This window comes from Arctopsyche grandis, chromosome 5, assembly GCF_051622035.1.
Source record: "Arctopsyche grandis isolate Sample6627 chromosome 5, ASM5162203v2, whole genome shotgun sequence".
In the NCBI taxonomy this organism is placed as follows: domain Eukaryota; kingdom Metazoa; phylum Arthropoda; class Insecta; order Trichoptera; family Hydropsychidae; genus Arctopsyche; species Arctopsyche grandis.
This window is the reverse complement of record NC_135359.1, coordinates 2,155,070-2,181,347: the sequence shown is the minus strand read 5'-3', so window position 1 is coordinate 2,181,347 and position 26,278 is coordinate 2,155,070. Positions and strand designations below refer to the sequence as shown.

The window sequence follows — 26,278 nt, the reverse complement described above, 5'->3', positions numbered from 1 at the left end:
ACAATATAATTTTCTATTATACACATCTGAAACACAGTCGATATTATATATATATATATGATTTTCTTTGACATTATTTTATAAGTGGTAGAAAATATACATATGTACTAATTTCGGATGGACTTGGCAAAAATTAGTGCACACAATTAGGCCATCTCTCGTTCCACACGTCTCTATAATATAAAGTCCTCACAAACGCAGCAGACCACTCATCTAAGTATAATAGAAATCAAAATGAATCAATACGTTCAAACAACAAAAAAAAGAATAAACAAATATAAATGGAATGTATGGATAATCTCTTTCTCTTAAATGATTAGTATCAAATGGCATTGAATACAAATATATATATATATATATATATATATATATATATATATAATATATATATATATATATATATATATATATATATATATATATATATATATATATATATATATATATATATATATATATATATATATATATATATATATATATATATATATATATATATATATATATATATATATATATATATATATATATATATATATATATATATACGTATATAATATTGGAATAAAGGAATCGATTTAAATATGTTTGAAAAAAAAATCTTTTGTTTTTGTACTTATTATACACGTTAATAAAAAACCAAATGAAATCTCATTTTATACAAAATATTTGAAATTCAATATTTAATTTAATATTATGTATTTATTTCCCTATAAAGGAGCACTTTCTTCGTCAAATCAAAACTCTTAATAGCACTTGTACACAATCAACGGATTCCGAAAACACACAATTTAACGATGATTCTTAATTTGATTGATGCATGCATGCAAAATACAGCCGATTATTATCGTAATAAGTACATTCATGTGAGATTTTATTCAATTTTAACAAAATAAAATTCAATTCAGCGATAAATCAAAAATCATTTGAACCATACACACACACACACACACTAAGGTAAAGTAAAACAAACATAACAATTGCTGCCCGTTTTTGAAACATCAAAATACAAAAATCAAAAAAAAAAAAGAAATGGAACAATTTAAACGTCCATTTTATAAATTAAATGTGCATTTAAATAATGATTTTTGTACATTAAAAAAATGTGTGTGCATTTGTAAACGACGGATACGGCCTGCATTAGAAAGTTTGCTTTGATCGTTGAAAAAAAAAATATTCGCTACTGAAAAAGTGGATGAAACGTGCATTAAAATGACAGACAAAGTGTATCAGCAACGTCGCGAATACCAAAATACGAACCAACGTTTTTATTTATTTACGGTTTGGTTAGCGTCGGTTTTATATCCATTTAAGATTACATTTCACTAGTGACAAACAAAAGTAAACACCTTTGACAGTTGACGATTGTCAATGGCGGAAGACCGCAACGTTGCCACTTTTTATACTATATCTACTATTCGTTTCACATTTTTTAACGGTCACTTCATAATGCCAAAATATTGTATTCGATGCACAATACGAGATTGTTTAATGCACAAACATTTTTTTCTAATATACAAAGTATTTTTCTCAACGTACGGTTATAAATCGCACCCAAAAAGAAATCGAACGTATATACATACATACATACATACATGTGTGTATATTGTAGAATGTTTAAGCTCGGCACTTAAATAATTTTTAGGAATGTACGTATACTACATATATTATGCACTCGTGAGTCTGTAAAACAACTTATATTTATTATTTATATATTATTTATATATACCCATCATTACAATTGTCTAGAAATGAAAGGCGAACGCTAAGACCGCAAAGTTTTTTGAATAAAATCTTATCCCCGTCTCTTATTTAATAATACAAATACACTCGTGTCAACGTTTTTGATTTATATAAAATAGCAAAATATATTTATGATATAAAAATCAATTTATCTGTGAATAACACACGGGGGGTGTAATTATTTGGCATGATCACACACGATTCAACGTATCAATAAACTTCTCCAATATGAAATAACAAATTTAAACTGTATCCATTTTTATTCTTTATATATATATATATATATGTGGGATTGGTATGAATGAGAATATTTTAAGTTGGCAGGCCTGTGGCGTCGCTTCGCTTGGTCGAGCCGGACGCGAAGGCATTAAACGAATTGCGTAAAGACTTTGACTTTGAATATCCTCCCACACAGATTCAAGGATCCCATATATATACATATATGTATATGTACATTTACCGATTATAATCATATATATATATACATATATTATATATATATATATATATATATATATATATATATATATATATATATATATATATATATATATATATATATATATATATATATATATATATATATATATATATATTCGTCGCGTTCCTGTAATGAGATGAGTAAGCTTATAAAAACCATCGGTGAAAAGCACAGATTTAATAACACAACTATTTCATTATTATAAATTTAAATAATCCCCATATTTTTCAACTTAACTATACAGATTGGTCCAAAAAGTGGTCACAGTATCTGGAATTTGTAATTACATTTTGCACATCACATGTGCAATGGAATGATATATCATTTTGTTTTTTTTTTTCTTCACGCCTTTGGTTTAAATGCTTGATATGACTTTGGTTTCCGTTAAACAAAAAAAAAAAAAACCAAGAATCTCGGCATTCGATCATGATCTCCGGTACCTTTACAAATGTTCAATACTAAAAAAAAATAATTAAAAATACAATTATCATGATTTCATTCACTATAAAAAAAAAAACAATCAACTATGACAATAATCAACAAAATTCAATATAAAAAAAAAATTTTCAACAATATGTATATTATAAAAGCACACGATAGGAATGTCGATTTGTATATGAAGATAAATATATATATATATCGAGAATGCTGAAACTTAACACTCCGCGTACCGTTATCAAGAGTGACGCGGAGCAAGCGAGAGTAACAAACGTACCGTAAATTGCGCACATTGAAATTTTTGCTTTGCATACAAAGTGAATCGAAAAAGTTTTTACATGTGAAAATAAGACACTGATGACTCTTATAAAATTGTCGTTTGAAAATATACAATCTACCCAGCGAATTTTTTTCCTCCGCATCGAATGCACGACGACGAGTTCGTATATATATATATATATACTATAATACATACACCTTGTATATATGTATATATGGAAAGTTAATGTCATTGATGACTCTTGCTCAACAGGTGCGAATTGAATTCATACACGTTATTACACTGCTCTCCGCAAATATTGCACTTCCATGGATTCGAGTCACAGTGGCAGCCCTTGTGGAGGAAATACAAGGTCGAATCGGGGAACGATATTGCACAGAACGTACAAACTAGAGATGCCGGATTTAACAGACATCCGGAGAGTTCGCCGTGCGTCGACGTTATAACACCGCCTTCCGATGGCGAGGCTCGCGGCGACATCTGAAAACGAGAAAAACACGAAATCGTGAGAAACAATCGTCATTGCACACAAACGAAATATTTAAAACATCAAAATTATAAAGCCGGCTGTCAAGATAAGACAGATCCATCAACCCTTTGAGCGCTGACGTCTTTTCTGTTGAAAGCCCGCCATGCTGAAAATTTCGCCAACATTTCCAACTAGAATTATTTAGAAATCCAATAGAAAGCAAGTGTTAAAATTGTAGCTAATCGAAACAAACCCTAGATAACTACTACTGACGATTTCGATTTTTGTAAAGGTGTGTTAAGAATCTCTAATATATCTTGCAACAATATAAAATAAACAAAAAAAGAAGTCTATTAATGAATGTATTTTTCCAAAACTAGTTTCATCTTCCTCATTGTTGTTAAAATGTAATGCTCACAATCTAAATTCCAAGCCACAATCTAAAGTACTCGGCAGTTAGGGATTTCCTTCGAGTAATTCTACTATGGTTATAAATTCAGAAATTTCAGTGTAAACCAGTCTTTAAAAACGTTGATAAATGAATGACACGGATTGCATGACCCATGTGCAATGCATTTTTTTTCAATACTACGTAGAAAGGCCTAGTGGGTAGTATTCTTGTTTATTTTTTACATACTCAAAATACAACGCGTATCGGCGTATTGCAAGTCCATAGACTTGTCAGCAAAACGCCGATCGGTGTTGGCCAGCATTCAAAGGGTTAAACCTGAGTGTGTGCGGACAAACAATTAAGCGAGTCGAATACTACAAATACCTAGGAGCAATGATCAATCGTCAGTTCCGAAATGGAGATAAGAAGAAGGATCGAAATAGCTAGAAACGTCCTCGGCAGCATGAAAAATATTGTTGGAGGTTGTCTATGAAATTGTGCTTAAGAATCCTGCACTCCTATGTTTGGTCGGTTTTGCTGTACGGATGCGAAACGTGGACGCTGTTAGTGGGGCATGCCTGACCAGGACAGAGTCCGTTGAAATGTGTTGTTACCGGAGGATGTTAAAGATCTCATGGAAGGAGCATGTGAGGAACGAAACGGTCCTCCAGCTTCTTGATAAAAATAGAAAGCTTCTTGACACGGTGAAGCGCCGTAAGCAGTGGCATAGCTAGAAATTTTGGGCCCTGATGTAAAAATTTCTCCACACTTCCTGGCCAGTTTGTTCGCTCATGATTTTATTTCGTCGTATGAACTTCGAAATTTACTAACATTCTCATATATACGATTCAACACCCAAGTTGTTTCGTCTAAACTTTAAAGTAAGATCTCGTTTCTGCAATATTTTCGTACTCGAGCGGCTACACGCCTGATTTGTTATTGAAACGCCTACTTAGCTTATACATATGTGTATAGAAATTGTTTCATATCGAGCATGGGCCACATTATTCGCAACCCCAAATATCGCCTTGTATTATACAAACAATAGAAGGCAAAAGGTGGCTTGGGAGAAAGAAGCTCTCTTGGCTCCGGAACATCACGTCATGGATGGGACTCGGACTCGAAAAATCGTTTCGGCTTGCCCATGATAGGGAGGAATTCGCACAGGCCATAAACGATGAATACAGATTCGGCATTAGAAGAAGAAGATCAAGATAAAATTGCTAGTTGTTAAAATTACCGAAGTCCTGCCCCTTCCCCGTGCGGTGATTCTTCGTTTCAAATCCTCCCGTAGTAGACTTTTAAGCGGGGACACTTTAATGAGCGAAGATAGACTACTAGACGTGACACCGCTCCCTCTTTTAACGTCCGAGCTGATGGAGAGACTATTGTTGTTGTTGTTTCCTTCGTCTCCGGTGCCACCCGTAGGTTCTCCGTTGCCGCCCATTGGGGTAGAGGACTCGTCGTGTGAAGTCGGTTCCTGAAAATTTCGACAAAAGTTAGCACCGCGCAAAACACAATTAATGCTTACGTACGAGACGGTGCGGAACCGGAAATATGTATACCTGTTTGATGGGTATGAGGCTGATCGACGGCGTGATGTTGGTGCCCGTCATTTGAGGTATGCCACAATGTGAACTGCTCGCAACGTTGCAATTGCTGTCGCCTGACTGCGGGGAATTCGGACCTTCTCCTGAACCGTTTAGTCTTTCGGATTTCATACTTTCAGATATGCCACCTGGAAAATAGTTTTTAACGATGTGTTAAAATACGCTTATCGCAGACACGGTCTGAATTATTGTGTCGCATTCTCACGGTGCAAAGGTGACGTGTCACAGCAACGCAAAAACCAGTCAGCGTTGACTTTATCAAAAAAAATAATAACCAGAGCGGAGACTAGTCAAGTTCAGAGTTTGCTAATTTTTCTGATTTTCATTGAAAACGGTTCCTGTATATTGGCATTTCCTTTACAATCTCTCTTGCAAATCCCAAGTTATTCAACGTCTTGATGTTTGGCAATTTCTATATCATAAAATGCTGCAAAAATTGCTCCATACATGTCACTGTGGATAATGTTTGTATGAATTCGCATTGTATAAAAATGCTTGTACTAATTGTATCTGTATTAAGTACACTAGTCGCTTCGGAGCGATCTGTAAAGGCGAGTGTGTATATGTTCGATTGAAATAAAATAAATAACAAAATTAGGTCAGTTTTGTATTTTTGCACCAAGTTTTCAAGGACTGGTTTTCAAACGCAAAATTTAATATATAAAAAAATCCCATTCGATGGAAAAAACATCTGACTATTGATTTCAATATTCACTTTTGGTACAACACTCAGGTAAATACAGAACTAAAATATTATGCTATATCAATTCTTACTTACATCATATGTATGTATGTACAAATATTTTAAATAATAAATCCTAATCTTTTGTACATTGATTTCACTTAACATAAATGCATTATGCATATTGATATTTTTGCAATAAACACATTAAAATGTTACATTGTTAATAATCATCAAAAAATAAACGTTTTTTTTACATTGACCTAACTTCAAAGAAAGAACTGAATCATTTTCCTATTACGTCATCAATTCCACAGAACTTCACTTGAAATCGAGCTAAAAATCTATTATAATGCTAAATAGACTATTCCAATTCAGTCATAGTACAAAAACACCGTTGCTTCACTCTCATCGGGACGACACTGATTTCTTCATTTTTCTTTTGGAAGCAAACAGAGACAATCATCAGTGTTATAAATTATTATCATAAATACTCAAAATTATAGAAAGCAAACGTTCAAAATCGATACGGACACGCAGCCATTCCTATTGAAAATGAACTGCTAACTTCCACCAAAACAATGCAATCGCAATCATATTTGACGACCATTTGAACATCGGACATATCACCTTTGCACTGCGAGGACACGTCGAGTAACAATGCATGTTTACTATAGAGACGGAATCTTAACGAGAGAAAAAAGCATAAAATACGTGTAAACAAAACGAGCATGCAAGCACATCGATACCTTGATTATTATTAGACTGACCAGGTGAATACGTTTCATTGTCAGCCATAGAAATTTCCACGTGCGGAGTGAGAAAATGCATGGGTGGTGTTGCATTGTCTGTGGAACGAGCTCCAGTACTGTCTCCGCTGTCCGAGTAAGTGGCGGCCACGGACACGGACAGACCTGGACCCAACGATCCCAATGCTCCCAGGGAATTTTCCAGCGAACCGTCGATTGACAGAGCACCGGAGGTTAAACCGGCGGCCAACAACGACACGGGATTGCCTCCAGGTCCTGGATTGTCCAAATCGATTCCATGCCTTGAAATTAGATACAAAAAAATCATTACAATGCTATTTATTTATTTACACGGTACATAACTATGGCCGGATAAGCACAAAACATGAATTTAAATTATGTACACATGAAAGAACAACTGAGAGCGGTGACAATACTATTAATAGTAAAAGATAATAAAGTTCGCAGTAAAAGATAATACAGTTCGAGTATTATCTGTAGTGCTGCTGGTCAGACTTGCATATCTTTGACTCCAAGTCCTATCAAAGTATGCCAATTTATCGAATTTCATTGTTGAAACGATTGCTCGTCAAATTGGCAATACTTTCCTATCCCCACTATTTGAAAAAGATGATTTTAAAAATCTATAAATTTATATACATATGTACAAATTTAATGCTACTGGGGTCGCTCAGGGGCAACCCAAAAACGGAATCATGGGAAAATATAAAATTGGGTACTAGTTTAAATAATATGGACTATTAAATAAAAATTAGCCATAGGGGTAACCAAGAGTAATCCATTCTATATGCTCATAGCTATTGCTTAATTCCATATTCGATACAATAGATAGGCACAATAGTCGATCAAAACTAATAAAAAAAATAAAAGTCAAAATCTACCGACCGCTATACGCACAACAATGTTGAATTACTAGACCAAAATACAATGCGAAACTGAAACGAAATGTAATTGACCATCGCGGATCGAGTGGGGGGGGGGCGAATGCGATAGCATGTAAGTACATTTTAAGTAAGTCTCAGATCAGTTCGCCTATAGAGAAATAATAACAGTAAATAATATGGAATATGAATTTTCATGCATTCAGAAGATCTGTATTGTTCTGTAATAATTAGGCATGAATAATTAAGTCATCAGCTTATAAGAAAAAGTTAGTATTAGTATTAGGCTTCATGTATGCACATCAGTGGCAAGCGGTGGAAATTTCTGTTTCTATCGCACAACTTTATTTAAGTAAAGGGGGAGTAGGACACACGTAAGTAACGTAAGCACACCGCAAGCCACTGATGTGCTTGATATCTTTGAAAAATAAGCTAAAAAAAAAAATGGCCCCAAGTTAGAGCCTTGTGGTACACCAGACCCACTCATTTACATTTTGATCGAAATAAAAGTTGAGCGTGGATGTGCACCTGTTGAAGAAGTGAACGCGTAAGCTCTTCATGGTGGGAGCGCGGTAGCTGCACAGCGGACACGTCTTGACCAGATCGTGCTGGCCGACGTGTTCGTTCTGAAAGTGCGCCCTCATGGCGATCTGTCGCTGAAAGCCTCGGTTGCATATGGGACAGTGGTACGGCAGCGATTTGGTGTGGGTCGTGAAGTGCTCCGCCAGGTGGTCCTTGCGGAAGAACCGCTTCTGACACACGCGGCACTCGTACGGCTTCACGCCCGTGTGGCGCATCTTGTGCCGTCTCATGTTGGCGCCGTTCGAGAACTTCATGTTGCAGACGTCGCACTCGAACAGCTTCCGGTGTGGTCGTGAGTCCGCCCCCGCTGTGCCCGGCGACGATTGCAACCCGGCCCCCGGCGGCACGTTATTATTGTCCTGTGCCATGGTGCACTGTGTCATGTGAGCCGACAGCTGTCGACTGCTCAGCGTCGTGAACTTTTCGCACGCCTTGCAACGCAACAATACGGTGGTTTTGTCGTCTTCTTCAGAGTTGTAACTTTTGATGATTGCAGCCTTCTGGAAAGGGAGAGAGTTGAACAGAGTTAAAAACCGACGTCGTCGAAAACACCCGCCATCGCCAAACGAACGAAAAAGTCGAATAAAAACCTTGTCATTATTATTGTGATGACTCCGTTGGGGAGATATAGTCGCCGAATCTGCTTCACTTTCACCGGCGAGAGACATAACATTACTAATCATTGCTCGCATAAAATAAGCAAACCCGCCAACTGTATAATGACTCGTGTTCTGAAAAGGAATAAAATACAGACATTTTAATCATTTGTCACACGCTTATCCGAACATTTACATAAGTGATCTCGGCTATATAGTTTGCAATCGTTTTACGGATCAAAACAGGTCACACGACGACCTTTACATGGGTTCTTATCGTCGGTAATTACTCGAAGAAAAGCGTACTTTCATCCCGTATGATATCGCTTCATATTAAAAAAAAAGCATAACTGATACCGAGTGCAATGCATTACACTTAATCGGCAAGATAAATTTGCAACTATCTTCGCAATACCCAATGTCAAGTTGACGAGAGAGACAGAGGTGATGTAATTTAAACACACAAATAAAATCAAATGGATTTGACTCAATCTATCATACCTTTTCGTAAAGTTTTAAGTCTAGCATCGCCCATTTGAGCACTATTAAACATGTTGGGACTTATAAAATAAAACTAGGATCTAGCATTCTTATAGTATACGTTGCTTGAACAAAGGTCTTAATCATAGCGTTCTACTTTGTAGATTTACATACCATAATAACTCAAGAATCTCTTGGGTACTGGTATATCTACAAATTGTGTGGAATCCGCATGAAGCAAAATTACTCTCTAATGCTTGAGAAAGTGCAAAAAGCGTTTCTTTGTTTCCTATGTAGGAAACTATTACATATAATATATGGGTATTACCCATATCTCTACTCTACTCCTATCTTTTTCGGCATGCTTAAGTATAATTTCCCTTGAACTACGGAAAAACTTCTCATCAATTCGTTTTGTTCTCCAGCTTCTAAATGGTAATACGTCATGCCCGTTGTTGCTGTAACAGTTGGAACTTTACATCCCTAATAATTATGTACATGGTAGACATCATTATTTGATAGTCGTACCTCTGACCGCACAGTCATTTATAGGATGGCTCCTATTCTAAGGGCTATCCGACTTCTTAATGAAATCGTTGCTGCCGTGCCTGAATCTGATTTTTTCCACCCCAATAAACGAATGTCATCAGAGATGATTTAACCTATTTGTCTGGTAGCCTGCGCTCATCATTATGTTAACAATTGGATGTGATGTATGAGTGAAGTTTGATCTTTGATCTTCCATTCAGGCCTCACGCGGATGTTTTATATTCACGACTGGTTTCTGTACAAACATATCTAACTGTTGATGCAAGACATTCCGATGCTTTTCCTTATATTTAACCATTATTATATGTTTTGCGACTATTTCTATTGTTGTTTAAACTATTGCCGATATCGTTTTTATATGTACTATGTATAAATATGTATTGTTTTCTGTATATATATATTTTTCTCTGTTATATTTTCGACCATTAGAAGTTCCTGTAATGCCGCAATGGTTCAAAATTTAAATAAATAAATATATATCTACTAGCTTATTGACACAATCCAACAAAATTTGCTAATATTTGATAAAATGCACTGATAAATAGAACGTGTATTGACATTCGATAGACAGTTCAGACAAAGTTTCCGAGGGCATGTTTCAAACAAAATCACCGATTCAATTCAAACAACCAAATAGTATTTTTCGAATACACAAATTGTGATCCGATGATTTCAAATATATTTAAAATAAATACATTTGATTTATTTTAATTCCATCTTTTGGCACATAACCAGCAGCGTGAACTAGTAGTTGGCATACATGCATTCGAACATAGCAGTCACGGGTTCGAGTCCCACCGGTCGCTGCTGGCCAGACCTTGGTTTGTGCCTCCAGGTCGATCATTTCCAATCAGAGTTTGCCAATTTATCTGATTTTTAACAAATTGGCAACCTTTACCCCATATTTCTCGCAATTTTTGAGTTTTTACCGTCGAATTTCGCCGATTGGTATAAAAATGCTGCAAATTCGTTCATAAATGTCTCGCAAATTTGAGTTTTCTAACATCTCGAAATTTGACGATTTATATATAAAAAAAAGGTGACACATTGTATAAGAAGGGTTTTAGCCAATTTTTTCCAGGAACCATTTCAACAATGAAATCAGAGAAAATTGACAAACTCTGATAGGAAACGATCAACAACTTGGAGTCACAAATCCAGGTCTAACCAACAGCATACTCTAGCTATGCTGCTGCTATATGTATGTATATATATAAAATAAAAAAAAGATTAAATTTGCACATAAATCCCACATCCATAAAAGATTGGATGTTTCATTAAAAATGTGAATTTAACATTATTATAAAAGAGAGTGTGCATTTGAAAGACGTTGTCGTCGAAGTATTAATGACGGGAGTTAAATTATGTTATTCAAACGAGAATAAAATAGTAGTCGTTCGAAGGTTTCGACTCATCAACGTCGATCGTATCTTTGAAAAGGTCGGCAAAGAATAGGATTATTCGGTGTGCACTCGTTGTCGTCGTTGGTATTTTGGCAACGTCGACAATTACTTACTAATAACATAACGATAAATTGGTATGGAATAATTATTGCTACGTGCCAGCGAGAGGGGTGCAAAGGTCAGATTCACAGTATAATTAGGCAGCTATCAGAAAAGGTGAGGATAAAGAGTCCCAATATGCATGCATGCACACACATATCAGATAAAAGTATGATATAAGCATTATAAGATTTCGACTTGCGGACAAGATTAGTACAACTTTATTATTCAACAACCATTCATTACACACACAAGTTTTCCTTATCTGTAGTGTAATATAATATTACAGAATCAAACTTAACGAGTATTGTTGAGGAATTGTTTTGTAGTAAATACACGACTCGGAAATATGTATGATCCGATAAGACAAACCTTGTGGAAAAAAATCTCGTCGATATTAAAATACACGTTTTTTTACCTGCCAGGGAAGCGATACTAGCGCTAAACTTTGCAATCTTTAACATCGTGATATTCGACGACAAACAAAACATACTTCACATGCTCATTAAGTGTAAATCATTAGCGAGGCCTGTTTGCAGAACAGGAATGACAATAAATCAATTTAACAAATGTATTCATCGCTCAAAATATTAATTGTAATTAAACAACAATATGTGAACTTCAAAATGTTATTTGCACAGTTAAGAATACTACCCGTTAATGATTAAACTCTCCTAGCTTAATGTCGGACACATAAGCTTACTTCAATGTTAGCTAGCCCTCGTATGTCGGTAAGATATCAAAGCAACCTGAAAACCGGTTCAAAATCGGATCACAATTTTTTAACAGGCAAGAATGTCACTGAATAAACAGAGAGAAGCTGATATTATAAATGCTAACAATAATAAAAACAGTGTGTAAAATAAACGTATTGTCAATATAAATCAAATTGTTTCATTATGAGGACGATTACTCATTCATAACATTAAAATTTCATAGTGTTCTATATACATACAATATTTCAAAACACGTTCCAAATAACACTATCTGTGCGTGCAAAATTTGATTTAAAAAAAATTACAACACAATCATCAGCATTTCATTGGCTGATACAAAACTCCAACGCGGTGAGATTACGGCGCTCAAATTCACACTTCATAAAAGCTGTGAAAACATGATCGGTGATCGATTCCGAATTGAAATCGGTCAAAGCCTCGAAGTCAAATATTCCCACAACGACAAACCTTCGTCTATCGACACCGAGTACAGACATAGATAGGGCGATAGACGTCAAGGAAAATTAAATGCTGAAAATGTGACCATCGAAAATGGCACACATCTGGAGACAACCTTCACAGCTAACACTGATGTCGACGACACAGGTGGAATATTCCCGCAATGGCAAACCTTCGTCTATTGACATAAGATAGGGCAATAGACATCAAGGAAAATGGAATGCTGAAAATTTGACAATCAAAAAGACTGCACACATCTGGAGACGATCATCACGGAATATTCCTATTATGAAATCGACGACACAGGTCGAATATTTCCACAACAGAAAACCTTCGTCTATCGATATACATAGATAAGACAATACTCGTCAAGGAAAATTGAATGCTGAAAATGTGACAATCAAAAAGACTGCACACATCTGGAGACGATCTTCACGGCTAACACTGAAATCAACGACACATGTGGAATATTCCCACAACGTCAAACCTTCATCTATCAACACCGAGTACATACATAGATAGGGGAATAGATATCAACGAAAATTAGATACTGAAAATGTGACCATTGAAAAGACGGCACACAGAATATTCTCACAATGAAACCGACGACACAGGTCAAATATTCCCACAATGGCAAGTCTTCGCCTATCGACATAGATAGAGCAGTAGATGTGAAGGAAAACGGAATACTGAAAATGTGACAATCGAAAAAACTGCACAAATCTGGAGACAACCTTCATGGCTAATACTGAAATCGACGACACAGGTGGAATATTCCCACAATGTCAAACCTTAGTCTATCGAAACCGAGTACATACATAGATAAGGCAATAGACATCAAGGAAAATTAAATACTGAAAATGTGGCCATTGAAAAGACTGCACACATCTGGAGACGACCCTCACAGAATATTCCCACAATGAAATCGACGACACAGGTCAAATATTCCCACAATGGCAAGTCTTCGCCTATCGACATAGATAGAGCAATAGATGTGAAGGAAAACGGAATACTGAAAATGTGACAATCGAAAAAACTGCACAAATCTGGAGACAACCTTCATGGCTAATACTGAAATCGACGACACAGGTGGAATATTCCCACAACGTCAAACCTTAGTCTATCGACACCGAGTACATACATAGATAAGGCAATAGACAACAAGGAAAATTAAATACTGAAAATGTGACCATTGAAAAGACTGCACACATCTGGAGACGACCCTCACAGAATATTCCCACAATGAAATCGACGACACAGGTCAAATATTCCCACAATGGCAAGTCTTCGCCTATCGACATAGATAGAGCAATAGATGTGAAGGAAAACGGAATACTGAAAATGTGACAATCGAAAAAACTGCACAAATCTGGAGACAACCTTCATGGCTAATACTGAAATCGACGACACAGGTGGAATATTCCCACAACGTCAAACCTTAGTCTATTGACACCGAGTACATACATAGATAAGGCAATAGACATCAAGGAAAATTAAATACTGAAAATGTGACCATTGAAAAGACTGCACACATCTGGAGACGACCCTCACAGAATATTCCCACAATGAAATCGACGACACAGGTCAAATATTCCCACAATGGCAAGTCTTCGCCTATCGACATAGATAGACATTTTCCTTGACAATAGATGTCAAGGAAAATGGAATACAGAAAATGTGTGGATGCAAAAGAGCATGCATCTAGAAACAACCTTTACATCTAACACTGAAATCGACGACACACGTCAAATATTCCAACAATGGTAAACCTTCGTCTATCGATATAGATAAGGCAATAGACGTGAAGGAAAACGGAATACTGAAAATGTGACAATCGAAAAGACTGCACAAATCTAGAGACGAACTTCACAGCTAACACTGAAATCGATGACTCAAGTGGAATATTCCTACAACGTCAAACCTTCGTCTATCGACACCGAGTACATACATAGATAGGATAATATATGTCAAGGAAAATGTGTGGATGCAAAAGAGCACTAAAATCGACGTCAAATATTCCCACAACAGTAAATCTTCGTCTATCGACACACATACATAGGGCAATAGACGTCAAGGAAAACGGAACGCTAAAAATGTGACAGTCGAAGAAAAGGGCACACACACACACACACACACACACACACACACCTGGAGACGACCTTCACGGCCACACTGAACACTGAAATCGACAACACACTTGGAAAAGAAATACATGTACGTAGCGAGTGCAATACAACGACACGATTCCCTTGACCTAATAAACGCGAACGTCGACTATTCGAATTCGTGTTCGCATGTGGGTATGCGTGTGTGAGTGCGAGTGTGTGTGTGTGTGCGTTTGTGCGGGAAACGGGAGAACGATGACGATGACGATGAGGACGAGGATGCGAAAGTAGTGCAGGTGTTCGCTTTGAGGTTATGTCCAGAGGTGGGCGGGGAGGGGGCGGGGCGGGTCGGAGTGCGAAATGTCAAAGTTGGCGCGCGACTCGCGGCGAGCGGTGGGGTGTGGGGTGGGGGTACCTGGCCGGGGGGGGCGCAGTCTCGGTGTCAGGAGGCGCCGGGGGCGACGGGGGCGACGGGGGCGCACATGGCGAGCGCGGAGCGGAATGCGGCCGAGTGGAAGTGGAAGCGAGTGCAGAGCGAGGCAAAGCGAGTACCGCTACGTCACAGGCGGCTGACGTAGGGGAACGGGAGCGGGAGAGGGGCGCGGGGCGGGGCAGGTCGCGTAACTGTACCTGTGACCTATTTGCGGGGGGCGCGTGGAGGGGCGCAGCGCCCCGGGGCCGGTCATGGGGGCCGCGGGGGCCGACGAGTGGGGCGCAGGCCGGGGGGCGGACGGGCGGCGGGGGCGGAGCGGGGGCCGGGGCCGGGGCCGCTCACCTGGTGGCGGCCGCGGCCGTAACGCGACTATTCGCGACCATCGACCGACTCCCCTTTTCCACCGACTTCCCTTCGTTTTGCAGCCCGCGACTCTCTTTCGGCTGCGATCTCCTCGTTCGAAGGCCGACGTCTCGATCGGACGGACGCTCCCCACTAGGGAAACATCACAGTTGGACATTTCATCGAAATTCATTCATGTACAACAGTGTTCGCCAAGTGAGCTGTTTTCGCGCGTACTTTATATTTTGGGCGTAAACCTTCTTTTCGACTAATTAAGAGGGCTAAACGTATTAAGGTCTGTTCATACCTAGTCAGCACGTACCGACTTCAGCAGGTATCCGGCCGTTCGAAAAGTATTCTTTGGTACATTTTGTATGGGTATGTTCATATCAACCGTCACGTCTACGCCACGGCAGACTTTTTTATTTTTTTATTTTTACATATATACCAGGAAGGCCTTACAGGTAAATCCCAATGCGCCTTCCTGGCCAATTACAAATACAAATGCAGCATTTTTTTTATTATAAGTCGTTGAATTGCGAGACACTGAAAAAACTCGCAAATTCACGAGACATCTATGAATTGTACATAAATTTTTATTGTACTATAGGGGATGGACGAATGAGACGACTGGCATGTTAATGCACGTGTTTATTATATGACAGCTGAAGACAGAGTGAGTAGTGGCTCTCCGAACCCAGCCGGGTTGGTCCCCACTCGCAGGAAGGCAACCAAACTCGACCATGTCGTATAAGCGAGCCGCCACAGTACATCCATCAAATTTCAAATAGTGGTGACATAGTAGGTAGGAAGGATTTTTAGCCAATTTTTTTTTCCGGGAACCGTTTCAACGATGAAATCAGAGAAAATTGGCAAACTCTGATAGGAAACGATCAACCTGGAGTCACAAATCCAGGTCTGACCGACAGCATACTCTGAAAAATTCATTTTCATTCAGGGATAGAACCCGGCACCTTCTTGACGGTAAGCAGAAGCTTAACGTCCGAGCTATGCTGCTGGCTGTACCCGACATTTCCTGTTCATACCTTACAGCAACATCCGTCAACGTATCGTATCCGTCTTTTTGGCCATCGTGGAGATATACACGCGAATTACGTGCCATGAGTCTGCCGCTTTGCTGTTTTGGACCAATTATCGATAGTGACAGTTCACAGCTGTTCAATCTTTCGACATGGTTTTGGCGCTGACAATGAATTTTTGACAATGCTTCCTTAAATTTTGTAGATTTTTTGGTGATTTGTGTTTTTATTTTATCCAGTATTGTTTCAAATTGGTATCGGTTTATAGGGGGGTTGAAGGTTTTGGACCGTTTCCCAGCCTATGGAAATTCAGTTGAATTTTGAAGAGGATCTTTATTACTCGATTAATACAGGTGTATTTGTATGTACAGCGAAGTAGGTAAAGGATTCACTGGAACGAGCTAGGTCGAGTTCCTGAAGCTCACTGGCATCTGGGGACGATGCACTGGTTTATAAAGGTGTTGCTTGAGCAACGCGTAGCTGGGCTGGTGAGATCACGTTCTGGAAGATTCCGACAGGGTCGAGGTCTTCCTTTGTGTTCGATGCTCGATGCGTAGTTGCGCAGCTCCTTGGGATTTCCCGTGTACTCGTGATTGCGTATCTGGAGCGAGTCGAATCGCCTTTATGGGTAAGCTGGACGAAGTATTTCGGCCACGGCTAACTTTCGTGTACGAAAAGAGGACACGATGATGTCATTTGTACAGATTAAGTTCGATGAGGGAAATAGGTGATATCACAAGTCGTGCTATATCTCTACAGGTTCATACGGAAATATTTAAAAAAAAATTGTCCATCATCCACAAGCTACTTATACAGTGTCCAAAACTCTCCTTCGATTTTTCTATTTTTTAACATGGGATGCACATGAAAACGCCTCCGTGCTTTTTTATTGCCTTCTTGAGCTTCTTCTTCCAACAACAACGCGATTATACATAATTTTTCGTTCGACAAACGCCGAAACATTTTTGCTGACTTGTATTCTGACGCGTAGCTACGAATGCACGTGTATGCATTCATATTGTAAGTACTCGACAATACGACGTAAGCAATATTGCGCCGTATCGACATGGCCTACAATGTATAAGTAAGCCGATTTTGCCTTGCACTCGTCCAAAGTGCTGTGAACGTGACGTGACCGCGACGTGTACGTAGATATGAATAGAAATGTAATAAAATGACATATTTGAAACGGAGTCGTGCAGTGCTGAAGCCGTGCAGTGCTGTTAAGTATGAACAGACCTTTAGACTTATCCCTTCCTCAATTATGGCACTAGAGAAATTATTTTTTAATATGCTATGGATGGATCTACGTGACGAGCCAGAATGTTAAATTACAGAAAACACAAATATCGGAAGGCAAAGATCGAAAATCGAAAGATCTTAAGTCGAAAGATCAAAAAAAAGGGTGCATGGTAAACAGTACATACTCACATAATTTGCACGAGCAGGGTACAACAGGAACAAGAGGAACAGGCTTTTCCTCCCGTATTCTGCGCGCGCACATTAATACGGGAGGAAAAACCTGTTCCTCTTGTTCCTGTTGTATCCTACTCGCGCAAATTAAGTGAGTATGTACCGTTTACCATGCACCCTTTTTTTTTGATCTTTCAACTTAAGATCTTTCGATTTTCGATCTTTACCTTCCGATATTTGCGTTTTCTGTAATTTAACATTCTGGCTCGTCACGTAGACCCATCCATAACATATTAAAAAATAATTTCTCTAGTGCCATAATTGAGGTAAGTCGAATACGTTTGTATGGACAAGGCGCTGGTGTCCAGCCCTCTTAATTAGTCGAAAAAAAGGTTTACGCCCAAAATATAAACTACGCGCGAAAACAGCTCACTTGGCGAACACTGTTGTACATGAATGAATTTCTAGCTATCCTACCTCTAGTTATAACGATAGCGATGCGGTGCAAATGATCGGAAAGCGCCAGACAGACTGAACCACAGATTAACGACACGTGTACCTTATGCGTGCGCACTGCTCGCACTTACACTAAGCGAAATCTACCCGAAACCCGACATACCTACCCTGTATACATTCTGTGCTTCTGATACTTTTAGTTCCGAATTTTTCCTTATTAAATTATTAAAAACTCGCCAGAAAGATCCAACTCAATTTTAATAATTGCATATGTGCACATCGAAAGGTTACTCGTCATCTGATGTGCAATTTTTCATTCGTGAAGTCGAGAATTGCGTTTAAAGCAGCCATCCAGTTAATCTGTGGTTCAATCTGTCTGGCGCTTTTCGATCGTTTGCACCAAACCCAACAATAGAAGTATAACTCGGTCGTTAAACTTCTGCTTAGCGTCGAGAGGCGCCGGGTTCGATCCCATGAGCTAACCTCGATTTAAAAGTATATCTGTAGTGCTGCTGGTCAGATCTGGATTTATGACTCCAGGTCAATCGTTTCCTATCAGAGTTTGCCAATTTCCTCTAATTTCATTGTTGAAACGGTTCCCGGTAAAATTAGCTAAATCTCCTTCCTATCTACTCTGTCCAGAGAAATGTAATATTAATAGAAGTGGCTTTAGGTGTTATATTGTTGTCAAGTGACATTCTGTCCACGGACAGATCTAAATAATTTTAGCATCAGTCGTATTTGACGCTTGGTGCTCGACGTATGTCCGATAAAAACTTTTCTGTTTGTTTATTTACACTCGCAAGATGGGCAAGCATCGGTAAAAATTGTACAATACATTCAAAAACACACAATAAACAACATGGGATACATTTTTATAAGTAAATTGATCATTTAAGTAACGTATTATTTAATTAACATCGTTGTTTGACAGTTTTTAAGTGTCGTGGCGATCACCCGCATTCTACATAAAATTTTATTTTATTTAAAAATAATACTCTCAATGGATCGGAATCGTTAAAAACAAAATTTGATGTTTATTACAGACGAACGACCGACGTCGTTAAATATAAATGCAAACCTTAATACAATAAAAGTGGGCATAAACCTCCCCGTCAGAGAAAAGGGAAACGATAGATCTTATCTAAAATGTTTAACACAAAAATATTAACATTGTTATTGATTTATTTTATTATAATACATACTATATTGAATATCCTTGTCAACCGCAACTACAGAAAAAAAAATAGAAACAAAAACCGGCCCCCAAAAGGGCCGGGTCACATTTTATAATATTTAAATTATGGCGAAGCTTTACGCCAAAAACTAATAATTAAAAAATCCGGAAAAAAAAAACAACTTGCACCGATTGAAAACATAAAAAAAATTGATTTGCGTATGTGTAGTCAAAAATTAGAAAAATAAAGCGGATTCGTAGTTAGTCCAGGGTCCGAATCCTCTCTTGGAGGCTATGTGTGATTTCGTTTTCAAACGCAAAAGAGTACATTAATATATAATATGAATGATAAAGTTGTCGAGTGTGTTTTAGTTGATATGCTTCATGGTAAACGGATTATTCCGCAAAAAGCGATCTCACCAAAGTCATTAAAATCTCGATCACGGAACATCTGGCACTCGAGTTCTCGTTAGTACAATATTTCGCGTGGGTGGCTTTTGATTGATGGAGTTTTTGGTGATCGAGATTTTAGCGACTGGTGCGAGATTGCTTTTTGCGGAATAATCACCGAACCGACTGTAAGAATGATCCCATCACACGACCGCACATCGAGCAGCTTTGAGACAGGTTTACGAATTAAATCCCAGATCTGAATAACCATCCAGATCTTATCAACAGTGATATATGTACTCGTCTTCATCAAATACATTTTTAGACTCAAGCCGGGATTTGAACCCACAACCTTTCTACTGATAAATAATCGCTTAAGCAGTTAATTGCGCTCGATATCGTTTTAAGACACTTTTTTAAATATATATAAATATCTCATTTAAATGCATTATACGGCAAATTTTACATATCTTTATACAAATTATTTAAATATTCCATTTCTAATCCTCTCAATGCTACAGTCGTTGGCCAGTTTACACAAAAAATTCATAATAATTTAAGCTGAATGCATAAACGGATCATTTTTCTCGCGACATTGTTATAATCCCTTTCCGTTACACGTGTCCTTTTGGACGATTTAATAATTCTATGGGCATTATTTAGGCTATAAATTACAATTTGAATTATTAAATTATTCTCAAAATCTAAATTTACTAAATATTGATATCAAATTTGTCTATAAACATCAAAATGTTTTTTAAGTTCAAGTACTTTTCCGATGGTAACCTTCCATTTATCGACACTCAATAAACAGTTGCCATTGTTATTTTATTTGACGTTTCATACGACTGCAATTAATTTCATTTAAATTGCCACTAATAATTCTGCTAATTAATTGATCGCATATAAATAAATAATCTTTAATACCAATCAATAACGAACGTGTCTACGACAGTTCGACAGTGAACGTTTTTGCAATAATGAATATAATACATATACTGTTAATTATTTAGGTGTGATAAATAATATCAGTAAAGTGGATAAAAATATCCAAAATACAGAGACCGTTCAAGTTGACAATATGAATAAAATATCAAATTATTTTACAAAAAAAAAAAAAATTTATTGTGATAAATATGTAATTTTTCAATATGTGTACTATTCTTTATCTTAATTTTATCAACAATTACGAGTAGATAATTTTTCAAGAATTCCCAGGTAGCCCTATCAATGAACGATTCTCAATGTCTTTAAAACTGTTTTAAAGTATACATTTTAACTACGCATTATTCAAAATGTTTTAATGATTAATAAATTCAACAAACCATTCAGAACGTATATGTACATATAAAAAATAATAAAAGAGATTAACCTTTAATCAAATACCGAACAAATCGAAGTCTTGAGAAAACCGCTTATCAGTTAGACCTCGCCACTTCTATGAAATCAAATGACAGTCAAACAGATAAGACACTCCTGAATATTGAAACGGAATTGGTGTTAGAATAATATGAATACCATTGTATTATACGTACATCGTGCTGCACTTATTCCAAAAGAGGATCCCGGCGCACTCACTTATCACTCACATAACATCCCCTTTTATCACGAGGGGGTCCGAAATCGAAAAGATTCACTGCGAATTTCAGGAGTCGGATCTGAAACCGGCGACGTCCTTCAACCGCTGCCCGATTCGAATTGTCCCTTCGACAACGAAACCAATGCTTCGATGGTATTTCCCAACAGATCAGTTTCTACCGAGTGCGTCACCGAGCCTTGAGGTGCATAGTTTTCCTGTGTTTCGCCACCGACATTGAAACGTTGGCTATTCCTTGAAGTGGCCACGGTTTCTAATAGCGAAAAGTGCGATAAGGCAGTTCGAAATTTCGTCACCGGTCAGATAAATAAACGCGCGAGAGGGGAACCGGTTGGGAAACGGTCCCATTGCATAGAAGAGAAGAGTGTCACGAAATTGGCCACGAATGTGAATTTTTACCGGTGGGCTGGAAGTCGGAGAGATTCGAGTGGCTGCCGGTGGTGTCTCCTGAGGTGTTTCTCGAAAGCTGGGCCACCGGGTTTTGCCGTTGGAATTGGAATTGGAATTGGGCCACGCAACGCGGATTCGCACAGCGTTCCATCTGGGGTCAGAGCGTAACCCTGCGTTGGACGTGGGTCACCTGTTGTTCCATATTTTTGATAACCGGTTTATCCTACCCGGTCCGTTTGCGGCGTGTTGTCATATATTCGGACCAATTGCGATTATGTCGACGAGTCGGTTCGAGTACGAAAACGGAGCCGCCGAAATATACAATATATGTGTTATGAAATTAGAAAGCAAAGGAACGGTCAGGGTCCGTTACGAACGGCCCTGACTGTTTGTTCCCCGGCATCGCAACGGTTGTGTGGAGTTTGGTTTTGTAATTTTAGAAAATTAGCAGCGTATACCTGTCGTCTTATTGCACCTCAAGTGTTTGCTCGGCGAACCTTCGCCTACCTGCCAATTACTTGGAAGGCCTTATCCTACAATCTGATAAAATGTGTCATCTAATCGGGGAAGCGTGATATATACGTAGTCCATTTGGATAACATTTTTTTTTCATACACACTTATGTACAGTGTGGTTTTTTTTAATATAGAGCCAGAGAAATGTAATATTTAAATCCCGGAGCCAGAGGGTGCCGCGTATTGTTCAAATGTTGTAAATGCATTGTTAAAGGTTTGCCGAACCTTTTTTACAAACGGTTTACTACCTCTAGTAGTATTAATAGAAGTTGCTTTAAGGTCTGTTCATACCTATCCAGCACGACCCGAATCCTGCAAGTATCCTGCAAGTACGGACAGTATTCTTTAGTACGTTCTATATGGACGCGCATGAACGCGTAAATGCGCATGCGCGAATGGGGTATGAATACGTCCATATAATGTACCAAAGAATACTATCCGCACCTGCAGGATACGGGTCGTGCTGGATAGGTATGAACAGACCTTTAAGTGCTATTTTGTTGTCAAGTGACATTCTGTCCACGGACAGATCTAAATAATTTTAGTATCAGTCGTATGTGTGTGTGTGTGTGTTTGTGTGTGTGTGTGTGTTTGTGTGTGTGTGTGTGTTTGTGTGTGTGTGTGTGTTTGTGTGTGTGTGTGTGCGTGCTTTTGCACGTATAAACATGCATACATGTATGTTTACTTGAGGTGTGCGTCCATTCGCACGGCACATTTCAGGTATTATTTCCTAACGCATGCGCGCTTTATGTGTTCATGCGTTGTTGTTTATTTTATACTTGGTTATGTACAGTGTGGTTTTTTTATTAGAACAGTGATGTGCGGTTGTTCTTGCGCGATATGCATGAACAACCGTCTCGTTCTCCGACGAAAGTTCGTTGGGGGGAGGGGGGGTGGCCTCATGTTAAGGGCTTTAAGGGTCAAATTCCTTGACCTTTAAAGCGGGCTTAGATACACACTTATGTACAGTGTGGTTTTTTTAATATAGAGCCAGAGAAATGTAATATTAATAGAAGCAGTGCCGGTTTTAGGGGGGGGGGGGGGGCGCCCGACGTAAGTTAGGGAGCCGCTCGATGCGTCAATGGCGCTTTAAATTTTAAAATTAGAGCGCCAAAAGCCATAATATATTTTAGATTAGAGCGCCAAAGACGAAATTTTTTTCTAAGGGTGTTTAAAAAAAATTGCCCGAGGGCGCCATTGGGTGTAAGGCCGGCAATGAATAGAAGTGGCTTTAAGTGTTCTTTTGTTGTCAAGTGATATTCTGTCCACGACATTTCTGTTCTGACAGATCTAAATACTTTTAGGTACTGGTTTTTTGAGTATTTGTCAGGGTAAGTTGTGAGATAAAACAAGTACACTTTTATTATCTAATAGATGAATACAAATGAATACAAAGCCTTCAGCGAAAATGAAGTCTCCTATTAAATTATTGACAAATTAATCAAAAATTGTCTTTTTTTGCCAGGAACATATCCATCTGGAGAAGGACTTTTTTATTTCTTCGATGAACAATATGTGCTCCAGTGATAAAACGCAATATTGAATGTTCAAACTTTAAAAGGTTTACTAATCGATTAGAATAATTATAATCAGCTCTGTGTAAAATTTCATAAGAGCATTAAAGAAAATTGATTATTTATGCTAGTTTTTAATAAATAAGTATAAGGAAGTATTTATAAAATAATTTTTTTTTTGTGGTGAAGTGTCCTGGTTTTCAATTTGAACAAAATTGGTCACCTTGTTTTATATACACACTAACATTCTTAAAATAAAGTTGCTTTTTTTTTTCAGACATCGTGAAAATTTGCTGAAAAATGTTGATAAAGTTGTGTGTTTGTCGCTGATTAGTTAAATTTTTGGAATAGAAAACTTTTTCAATTTTTAGTTTTTATTTAGTCAGTATTTCAACCACTATTACAACACTCGGTTGAAATAATTTCAAAATATACCGATAGATGTCTCAATATTAAAAAATGCTTTAATACATTATTTTCTCTTGTACGTAAATTTTATTTTATTAAAATTAAAATATATAATATTTTGCATTTTAATTTTAAAAGTATAATTAGTGTAATGAAACGGTAAAAACTGCATTTTTATATGAAATCCTTAATGTTTATCACATTAAGGATTTCAATATCAAATCAAAAACGTAAGAAAGTACATAATGTATTCAGTTTTTATTAGAATCCAAGGTATACAAAAGCATATTTATTAGATAGATGCGTGTGCTATGGTGGCAGTGAAGTATAGCTTCCTTCCGACAGCTATTTACGGTTTCATTCCCCTTTCTCTTCACTTCAAACTTCGCCCGAACAGAGATCACCAACCTTTTATACTTCCGATTGCTTTAAAAGAAGTTCTAGAAATTAATACTTAAATTTGGGCCAAATTTTAATTCTCCTAGAATATATTACAAGGCACAACATATGCATATATATTATACATATAATAAACTGATTTTGTATTTTTTAAATTTATGATAACATACACGTAACTCCAGTATGGAACCTTGTATGCTTGGAATAACGAGGAAAGACAGGAAACGGAATACATGGGTGAGATGCATGACAAGGGTTGTGGATATAGTGGATAGATTACAGAGATTGAAATGGCAATGAGCGGGCCACGTATCTAGAAGATTGGACGGAAGGTGGACAAAAGAAATGCTAAAATGGTACCCGAGAGAATACAAAGGGTAAAAGGAAGACCGTAGGGAAGATGGGTAAACGAAATTAGGAAAATGTGTGGAGTGAGATGGATGAGAGTTGCGCGAAACCTAGACGAGTGGAAGCGTGTTGGAGAGGACTTCGTACAACAGTGGATGGCGAATGGCTGTAGATTATGATGATCATATGTAACGTATTTAGAATAACGAATATTTCAAATATCGAACCTCTTCTCAATTTGGCCCAAACATGAGAATTAATTATTTTATTTTGAGCTTTTAAAATAGTATTTCATGTTAGATCTGCATACATTGGGTATTCCCTTTTATTCAATAATTCAATATGCAGATGAATTATTATTTATTAAGTACTGCTTCTCAGATCTGCATACATTCGGTATTCCCTCTTATTCAATAATTCAATATCCAGATGAATTATTATTTATTAAGTACTGCTTCTCAGATCTGCATACATTGGGTATTGGAGAGTAACTCTTATTCAGCAATTACCTATTCAGATGAATTATTATGCTAAAATCAATGCGATTTAAACGTAAAATTAGAGTCGCTTGAATTCTCAACGACTCCGACTCAAACTAAAAAGCCACGACTCCACAGTTCTGAGCATAAAAGCAGATAAGTTGACAACCAATGTGAACGGATCGCTTCCGCCACATCTGCCAGAAGACCCTACCGAACAGACATCGACTTCTGTTTTTACTAATTACAACCATTGTATGGGGAGAAAATATACAAAAATTGTGCATCCACCACTTAAAATTACATATTTAAAAAAAAATACATTCATGAATTAATTTCACAGGGAAAAAACCTCAAAAACTGCGCAGAATCCACTTTTATCAAATAAATCACTGTTCATTCTGAAATAACATAAATAATATACGATTCAATTCCGAGTATAACGTTTGGAAAAAAGTGTGTTTATATTACAGAATTGATTTTTCAGTGATGCTAAAATTCAAAATATTTACATTTGATATCGTACGAAATGTTTACAAAGTTTAATTTTGATTTCAGTTAAAAATAAAAACATTTAAAACATGAGTTCACTCTAACTGGCTATGTAAGCTCTCTAAATCAGCCTGACAAATAGCACAGCTTT

General features: G+C 37.5%; 1 protein-coding gene across 5 annotated transcripts; it reads right to left on the bottom strand.

Moving 5' to 3' along the window:
• Window positions 1-2,567: 2,567 nt before the first annotated feature.
• LOC143911750 (uncharacterized) lies at window positions 2,568-22,509 on the bottom strand. 5 transcript variants are annotated; one of them, XM_077430772.1, is made up of 7 exons: window positions 22,431-22,509; window positions 8,918-9,058; window positions 8,274-8,827; window positions 6,865-7,145; window positions 5,368-5,540; window positions 5,043-5,282; window positions 2,568-3,422 (listed from the first exon to the last, which is right to left on the bottom strand). In XM_077430772.1, exons 2-7 carry the CDS (start codon window positions 9,017-9,019, stop codon window positions 3,171-3,173), a joined length of 1,602 nt encoding a protein of 533 aa, XP_077286898.1. In that variant the 5' UTR covers window positions 9,020-9,058; window positions 22,431-22,509; the 3' UTR covers window positions 2,568-3,170. The 5 variants fall into 5 exon arrangements, with proteins under 5 accessions (XP_077286898.1, XP_077286897.1, XP_077286894.1 ...); XM_077430771.1 differs by having other exon boundaries at window positions 21,521-22,458; XM_077430768.1 differs by lacking the exon at window positions 22,431-22,509 and adding an exon at window positions 15,365-15,461 and having other exon boundaries at window positions 6,844-7,145.
• Window positions 22,510-26,278: the final 3,769 nt, after the last annotated feature.

What these genes read in the sequence shown, in the direction of transcription:
- LOC143911750 (XM_077430768.1), bottom strand. Translation starts at nt 9,019, where the DNA reads ATGCGAGCAATGATTAGTAATGTTATGTCTCTCGCCGGTGAAAGTGAA. An exon ending in ATCACAATAATAATGACAAG is followed by an intron (nt 8,828 to 8,917) that starts GTTTTTATTCGA and finishes CTCCCTTTCCAG; the next exon opens with AAGGCTGCAATCATCAAAAG. An exon ending in CGCGTTCACTTCTTCAACAG is followed by an intron (nt 7,146 to 8,273) that starts GTGCACATCCAC and finishes TCTAATTTCAAG; the next exon opens with GCATGGAATCGATTTGGACA.